At 37.6% G+C, this 9,305-nt stretch overlaps 1 protein-coding gene across 3 annotated transcripts in view; it reads right to left on the bottom strand.

Annotated features, from left to right (window-relative positions):
* Positions 1 to 1,175: 1,175 nt before the first annotated feature.
* Positions 1,176 to 9,305, bottom strand: part of LOC147108628 (ubiquitin-conjugating enzyme E2 variant 1-like) — a 32,675-nt gene continuing 24,545 nt past the window's right edge. For all 3 annotated transcript variants that reach the window (XM_086005324.1, XM_086005325.1, XM_086005326.1), the window contains exons 2-4: positions 8,222 to 8,370; positions 6,599 to 6,724; positions 1,176 to 4,862 (exon numbers count right to left, since the gene is read on the bottom strand). In XM_086005324.1, coding sequence (XP_085861450.1) covers positions 4,716 to 4,862; positions 6,599 to 6,724; positions 8,222 to 8,370 — 422 coding nt within the window. In that variant the 3' untranslated portion in view covers positions 1,176 to 4,715. The remainder of the gene's footprint in view (positions 4,863 to 6,598; positions 6,725 to 8,221; positions 8,371 to 9,305) is intronic.

Raw genomic sequence — 9,305 nt, 5'->3', positions numbered from 1 at the left:
AACAGTATGAAGACACGTACGACAACAACCTCCTTTCCACAGGGAATTGATGAACGTTTTGCTCCCAGCAAAGGTGGCTTCCTTACTTACTTTATGCATTGGTGTGCTAAAAATGGACTGCTCCACCAAATGTCACCTGCAGTGGTTTGTAAAGATTTTTGCGTAAAATAATTAATGATGCGGTAACCTTTCCAGATGTAGACAGGGTTATGCCCACGGTAGATCTCGTCTGGAGTTCGGGCTTGAGATGAAATAACAGCACGGCCGTAACTATTAGTGTAGCATAGAAAGCAAAGACAGGTCTCTTCAGACATCCCCAAGTAATTGTACCTAGGTCTGAAGACTCAGCGTCTGAGAGAAGTGGGTGTCAGTGTCAGACACCGGAGGTGAAATTACTCCAACCACGAACTCCTCTTCCCCCTCCAACTCCATCACTACCATTGGCATGCCCAAAGGAATTCCCACACTGAATACTGTGGCTGCTGCGGTCAGCAAGTGCTGAGGGAAATGTTATCTGCAAAAGGAGATGCAACAGCACCCAGTAGCAAGTAATGCGCCAAACATAATGCAGGTACTTTATTGTGTAAAGCATAACTAAAAGAACTTTCAAAGCTATACTAAAATGTCAATCACACCTTTCTGGTAATTAGCATCATTAATAGTTGAATGCGAGTTAATCAGAAGTATGACATTCACTCTGCATGTGTTGACTGTTTGGAGAGAGATGGATATGTACTATATGCAAGGCGTTCAATTATTATATAGATACGCAGTATACAAAAAGGGGCATTGCTGGCTGAAAATTATATTGAAAAGCTGGAATTAAGCCAGAGTTATTAGTCACCGGCCGTCAGTTTTTACTGAGGAATGGGAAGAATTGCCATTTCTGTGTTTCTTGGTAATTTTGAAAACAATGTATGAACTATTTCTTAAATTTATGGCATTTGTATATTAAAGCAGCCATGTGCTAATTTTGAGATAGAGGTAGAAACAGAGGGAGACATAGGCACAAGAGTGGAATCTTTGTGTTTGCTGCTCTTTTATCTTCCCCTTCCCAGTGCTGCCAGATCACAGGACTCCTGTCCTCTCAACACTTCTTGCCTCCAAGTGCTGCTTTTTAATAGAACAATGGAATCACAAACTCAATCTCAAAAATATCAGTCAATACCCCAGGATACTGTGCAATAATATAATTTGACTTCTTCAGTCACTATATAACAGTAGTCCAGATAAGAATACAAATTACATTACATGGCGTAACACCGTTGTTATAAAACAGCATATCCTCCAACTTACCGTAAGATATCTACAAGCTAATATATTAAACAGTACATATAGCATACACTTCCTGTCCAACACCACTCAGGTAAAAAATTTTGGCATCTTGCCTGTATTATGCAAGTTCCTTTGCCACACTTTGGTTGATTAGATGAAATTATGTATTCATAAAACAGTAAGAAATCAGAACTATAACTATAAATAAAATCAACCACTTAAAATAAAAGGCTCTTCGGAGCTTAGCTCAATCTTGTCCTCGCCCAACTTCCATTAATGCACTTTCCAACACAAATGGCAATCATGCGCAGGAGAACCTGGTCGATTTTCATCTTCATGTCCCAGAAGCAGTAATCAATTGTAGTAATCTTACTGTTGTGCTAACCGAGAACAGCCAAATATTGGACTAGGATTGAACCGGGACTATGGGTGCCCATATTGGCTTTTAAAAAGGTATTTCATTCACTCCTGCTTCTCTCCTTTCCTTCATATACCATCCTAGTTTTTAGAAAAGGCAGAGAAGCTGCTCTCACTAAATACTATATATTTAAAAAAAAAACATTTCCCCTTTTTATATACTGTCCTTTTAGTGCTGATTAGGTTTAACCTTCCACTATTTTGTATTAAATTTTATTCTTTAATCTATCATTTTGACTTTTATTTTTGTATTTTCTCATGTTTTATGGCTACCATTGAGGGATATGGAACTAAGGCAGGTAAAAGAGTTAAATACAGATCAGCTCCGACCTAATCGAATGGCAGAACAGGCTTGCGGGGATGAATAGCCGACTCCTATTCCTATGGCATTTGAAATCAGTCCTGGCTGTTTCAACAAAAAATATTTTCTGAAACTAGAGTATTCTAAGTAAAATGGAATTTGTGTTGAACATTGCATTGTCAGTGCTAGATAATAGAACATGTTCCTACTATTTACCTTCCAATGCTAGCAGTAAGTACACCCAGATCAGGCACATCAGGTGGGAAAAAATGTATTTTGACTGAGTTGAATTTTTAAACTTGTATTCCGTATTACTAGAAACAGTACACAATGGCATAATACCCAATGTCAAAAAAAGCCACCAGCTCAGTCTAGACAAGTTTGTTGGAAAGGACTCCAGAAGGTGCAAGTTGCTGTGGCCCACACAATAGTTGTATAAAATGTTAATTAATCAATCAACCTAGGCCATTATATGCAGTCAAACATCTTTTGCCACTTTTAATGTTTGACTTCCATTCAATGATGAATTGGTGTTTGATCTAATTCAATCATGAAAGACACAGCCATTTATTGTCTTAAGAGCAGATTTCATTTCTATGGGAAGCCCATTTCAACCTGGAAGGCAGTCTACATCTAGTTTCATACAGCCAAAGACTGTTTGGGCCAACCAGCAGTAAGAGCAGAGACAAACATTCTACAAGTTCTGATCAGGTCAACATTTGAATGTCTGTCTATGGTTAGAATGAGCCGCATCTATATTGAGATAGTGAAATATAGATTTCACTGTCACTTTATTGCTCATGCATCTGTCTTATGCAAATAAAACCACTTGCTGGTCCAAAGTCTGAGTCTCTGTCTGGTAGGAGCACACATCAGTCTACTTTTGTAGAGAGACTTTTGGTGGCATGATACAGTAAGGATTCTGTTACACTCTCTGGGTCTCACTATCATTTACCTAGATATTGGGCAGCAGAAAGTTCACTCAGTATCATAGGGAATGCAAGGATCACAGAGTTGCTCATAATGCTGAACCCCCCAAAATATAAGCCTTACCCAACCTAATAGCAGCCAACATAGATTCAGAAGAGGAAGATGCTGTCTGACCAACCTCTGACATTTTTTTTTGAAATGCCATTCCCAGTGGACTGTGGAAAAGCTTACAATCTGGGGTACTTTGCCTTCCAAAAGTTCTCCACAGAAACAGATGTCAGGAAGTTCGTCACGCAACTACAGATCAACACCCAGAATGTACTGCCAAGAAGGGTTGCATAGGTTAAGGTCTGGAATCAGCTGAATCTATCTCCTGAACAATATGCCGTAACCAACTTTCAGAGTACACCCTCTAATGGACTATTGCAACATTTTCAATCCCTACCCTTGTGACCTTCCCAAGTGAGATTACCAATTAGTACCCAACCAAAGGCAGCTCGGGCTGTGGATTCATGCCCACTGAGAGCCAGGTTGTGATTTTACATAATCATTTCATGCTGACCCACTGCAGCAGAGTTTTATCCTATTAGCTGGATTGCTGAAGTCCCAGAGATACAAGACAATTGTTCTAACTCACTGGACTGTCTTGTCCCATAGGAATACTATAACTAATTTAAACAATTCTGTGGCTACTGTAGATAAACTTACAACATATACAAAACAGCCCAGACATATCCAAATATATATTTTTAAATGCCTTATTTCTATTACAATTGCCTTTAGTGCAGTACAAGACACTAGTATTCAGTCCACTAAAGTAAAAGTACATGAAAAAGCTTATGACAAATTTATAAAGAGAATGTTTTTCTGACCTGCATTTTATATGCCCTTGTAATTTAGATTCGGTCAAAGCTATTGTATTTACAATTTAGCTTAAATATAATCCATGCATTACCCATAATGCAAAATTTTAATATTTCATAATCAGGCTGACACAATAAAAGGCTATTAATAGAATACCATTAAGTTATGTTAAATTCTTTAATTTCCAAGACTGTTATATCCATACATCTAATATCTTAAACATTTTTCAACAAAATATGCTTTTAATGGAAACAATGGTTGTTTAAGAGTTGTGGTGATACCTGCTGCTTTAAAATGTGGCTTTGTACAAACATGAATGTCAAAAAATTCCTGGACACACCAAATAGTTATACACGTAGCTTGCATCCACATTACAGCAAACTAAGGTTAGTGGTCCAAAATACATCAGCTGTGTTCAGCATTTACTAGAGACAGCACAAAGGAAAAGTTGGCTCTGAAAGCAAGATAAATCCCATTGGCAGATGGAGACCAGAAAACAATACTGCACTGATCGTTCCAACCTCTGTGTTTGGACTCTAATAAATAGCCCTGAGCTTTAATACTATTGCGAAGGGACAATAATTTAAAGGCCAAACCTGCAGCAAGTGTCTGCGTGATGTGCATATTCACAGCTTTAGCTAAATGTGCCACACTGGTCTCAACAGTACTAATTTCAATAGATAATTCCTGACAACAAAAGATTCTACTGTGTAGACAGTGGTTACGCGCAAGATTATTTGTGTTATCATACAACTTTTGTCCAACAAAAACAATTAGTATTGGCTTACATTTACAGTATTAAGATCAATTGCTTTTTAATGGGAATTATTCTTTTTCCAGTACTTTGAGATCTACAAGATGCGTCTAGAAAAAAATTACTACAGTGGAGAATGAAGTAAGCTTGAATTGAGGGAGGTACAATTCCAGATTAATTGCTGTAACTTTGTCCTTCTGGGGGCTGAGCGAGTTTCCCGTTTTCTTTACACATCATTTGACGCCGAAGTTCCGTCAAAACAGCTTTGATACTATATGAATTCTGCCATTTAGATAGAACTGATATGCTTTTTGGATCCACCTGGAGAAGATGCAAATACAAATTACACAAATATCTGCTGAAGTATTTTTGTTGACTTTTGATTGGTTCCTTTCCTATAACCACAAAGGCACCTTAAATTTTATACATTTGATTTAAATACAAATAAAGTCATAGAAGTGAATAAGGTCACTAGTTTGCCACATTAAAACATTAGGTTTCCATGTATTTATTTTAAAATTCCACCTATAAATCATGCACTTGATCCTACATATTATGACCAAGGATCAAAGAACCAATATTTGTCACTGGTTTTCAAAGTATGTGACAGGGAATCATTTTTTTTTTTTATAATTTAAAAAAAGTACATAAAAATGCATATAAACGTGAAAAATGCTCTCCATATACTCAGGTACAAGTGATAAATAATGCCACGCTAATGATGGAAGATACGTATAAAACTACCCCTTAAACAAAAGACAAAATCTAAATAAAGTGCTTTGAACACAATGAGAAGTTAAAACATTCCATATGCAAGCTAGCATAAGGCATTTGCAGCCTGGTAGGGTAGGGCCTCATCCAAGTTACAGTTGCTCCATCTTGTGGCATAGCCTAAAACTGACTCGATTCAAGCAAGTTAAGGTTAGATGAATTTCAGGAATGGTCAGGTCAGCTTTAAAAATGAAATCTACACCCATCCCACTGGATGACTGCCTATCTTGTCTACCCATTCAACTGAAAATAGCTTGTAGTGCAACAGCCCTAAATTGGGAGTAAGTAAAAGGAGGACCATTACTAAAATGTAAATCAAGATAAAACATAGCTTGCACTGACAACTTGTTAAAAACTAAATACTCCTGGCTTTTACTTTTTAAAGTTTCTCACCAAATGTTTCTCACCTCTTCTGAAAGCACTGCCTCCTTTTTGGTGAACAGTTGCACTGGCACCAGGCTGCCTTCAGCCATTATTCAGGTGTGTGTCTTGATAGAACAAGGGGGCACAATCATAAAATGAGAGCTAAGCCATTCAAGAGTGAAATAGGAAACACTTTTCCACAAAGGATAGTGGAAATCTGAAATTCTCTCCTCCAAAAGGCTGTGGTTGTGGGATCAATTGAAATTTAAGATTGAGATTGATAGATTTTTGTTCGGTAAGAATATCAAGGGATACAGATCAAGGGTGAGTAGAGTTGAGGTACAGATCAACCATGATCTAATTGAATGGCGGAACAGGCTCAAGGGGCTGAATGGCCTACTCCTATTCCTGTGTATGGATCAGCAGGCGATTTGACATGAAACATTATAGCCAAGCTTCACCTTGTCCTCTCTTACTCACACACACACGCTTCCAACAGGGGTTGCTGGATAGCAATCAGAATCTGAAACATGGGTTAATTTTCCTCTTTCGAACCCATACTACTGACCTCAGTTGTGCTACCCTACTATGTTGGCTCCAGTTGAGAAAAGCCAATTCAGAATGGATCAGGAGTAAATCATGCAAGCTTCCTAGTCTGCATAGTTCTCCAAATGACTGAGCCAGAGGGTGAGCATAGTATTAACTTTTATGATGGCTCGCTTTTGCTTCATACTTAGACTTTTGAAAAGTTTAACAATTTCTCAATCAAAATTAAGCCATATGACAAGTGATAAGTCAAATCCTCTAATTAGCCCAAAGAAGTCTACCAGAGGGCATTCATTCCACTGCTGTGGTATTGTGACAATGAGACCTTAAAAGACATTAGTCAAAGTAATGTGGTTATTGATGGCAAATAAACTTACCGTTCCATTGGAACTATTTACTCCATTCATATTTATTTTTGTTACAAATCGAACATGTGGAGCTATCTCTGGATATCTAGGACCACAGTCTATTTTAAGACTGTATATTCGATTTTCATAAATTGTCTGTAAAAAAACATATTGTTTAGCATTACTGTTTAATACCAAATGCATTCAAATATATTTGTTTCGCTAGAATGTCACGTCTAGATTTCCAGTTAAAATGTGCGCCATTTTAGGCATGGAAAGGCTCAGACCACATCTCTCATTGGGACACTTCATTTTGACCAATGAGAAGGGGTGAAATAGCTGAAAACAAATTAACCGCAAGATTTTATTTTCACTATAAATGTAAAACCAGGAATTTATTAACCCCCTAGTGTGCTGCTGGCTTTGGCAATGCATGCTCTGCTAGTAAATCATATTGTTAAGCAGCTGCAGCATCTGCTGTTGCACTCTGAAGTATCAGAAAATTGACCTGATGCTATCATTTAAACAACCTGGGTCTTTACTGTCCTGACACATGCTATAAGAAACCGACCATTGATGCTGGATTTTAGTCATCCAGGACCAGATTTTATTAATGTGTCCCAACTCAGGAGTGCAAGTCAGGTCCATAAAGACAAACAGAAAATGAGACAAAAAGCAGAACAGAAGGTTTTAAAGTGTTTTGACAATTTTGGTTCACGAGAACAAACAGCAACTACTAAAACTCACTTCACTCTTAACATTTCTGTCCTCAAGAAATATTGAAACCTGGATTTCTAGAATTTGATAATTCACACAATGGTATGTGTCCATGTAAAAAATAATTAAAACCTTGTGCACACGTACAAAAGATAGTCAAAAAGGCTAATAGAATGTTGGCCTTTATCTCAAGGCAATTGAAATTCAGAAATGATGCTTCAGTTGTACACAAGCCTTGGTCTGGAAGGAGGAGTACTGCGTTCAGTTTTGGGTACTGAACCTCAGGAAATATATATGCGCCGTGGAAGGGGTAAAATGCAGATTCACCAGAATGATAGCAGGGTTTTGGAATCAAATTATGAAGACAAACTTGGCTAGTATTCCCTTGAGTTTAGAAGGTTATGGGGTGATCTAATCGAGGTACTTAAAATGATCAAGAGATATGACAGTTTCTCTGTATCTACCCTATTTAATGGGGGGGCATAATCTTAAAATTAGAGCCAGAAGTGAAATCAAGAAGCACCTTTTCACAAAAAGGCAAGTGGAAAACTGGAACTCGCTTCCCAAAAGGCTATGGATGCTGAACCAATTGAAATTTACAAGCCTGTGATCAATAAGATTTGTGTTAGGTAAGGGCATCAAGGGATAATGAACAAAGGAGTTGAGGTATGGATCAGCCATGATTTAACTGAATGGTAGAACAGGCTTGAGGGGCTAGTCTACTCCGGTTCCAGTGTTCCTACAGAATCTGGCCTGTAATCAAAATTGTATGTTTTTTCAGTACTCTCAAATTCTGCATTTCTACAACACTCATCTAAAACTGTGAAAATATCGCACTGGTCCAAAAGCACATGAATCCTGGGTAACCAAACATCACCACCAGATTAGTATCACTGCAACTGTGTTCTGAATTTTTTTTTTTTAAACTACACTTACTCTTGCAGGTCCAATAATCATCCCTGTCCACCTTGTAAGTGTCATATCTTCATCATCTTCAAGTCCCCAACTTACTGTCCCATCACTTGCTCCCTTCTGGCCATCTTCTAGCTCTTCCAAAAGGCGGAAATTGCGTGGCACTGTTATAGCTGCAACAAACAAGATGATAAACATAAACTACAACAGTCTAACATTTAGTAGTTTAAAGTAGTTGAATTTAAGCCACTTCAACTGCAGGTACATCAAATTAATTTCCATAGGACTGAATTATAATATATTTAAAAGGCAAGTCAGTTGGATCTCCATACAACACAAGTTTGCAACATATTACTTGCCATGTGTTAGCATGTATTTGCTTACCTGTAGGGTTGCTATATACAATGATGCGATTCTACAATTTGAGGCAGCTCTGGTTGGGTAAGGAGGGATTTAAGGCCAGCAAGACAAACCCAGGGCTTAGACAACATTTATAAAAATTGCTCAAGCTTTGATCTTGTGGTTTAGAAGGATGTTGTCATAGAATGACTTGTAAATGCTTCCTATTTATATAATGTGCACTAAAGTATTAGTGGATTATAATGACTGATAAATTCAATTACTGTAATATGAACTGACTTGATAAACAAATCAATAGGACTATAGTAAAACAAAAGCAAAATACCGCAGATGCTGGAAATCTGAAAAAAAAACAGAAATTGCTGGAAATACTCAGGTCAGGCAGCATCTGTGGAGAGAAACAGTTAACGTTTCAGGTCGATGACCAAGTTTTGACATTTCGATGTCTGGCTTTATCAGCCACACTGTTACCTGCATCCTGTCTAAATCTCAATTGCTGGCTCGGAATTCATATGTAACCAAATGTTAAAAGGCTGAAAGGAAGCAGACATGACCTTAATGGAGCATTCTATAGCTTTTTATTTAAATACGCTGCTTGTATTTACACCAAAAGGTGTTATTTTTGTCAAATTCACGGTCACTGAAGGATAAAAATACATAGTTTATACATAATCTGATCTATACAAGTCTGCTTCTAAATCTCACTTGAATTTTGGCAAGAGATTCTTTAACCTAATAACAAGAGTGC

Source organism: Somniosus microcephalus, chromosome 13, assembly GCF_052327205.1.
Source record: "Somniosus microcephalus isolate GS21.2 chromosome 13, FLI_Smic_1.0, whole genome shotgun sequence".
Lineage (NCBI taxonomy): Eukaryota > Metazoa > Chordata > Chondrichthyes > Squaliformes > Somniosidae > Somniosus > Somniosus microcephalus.
This window is presented reverse-complemented; position numbering and strand designations above follow the sequence as displayed.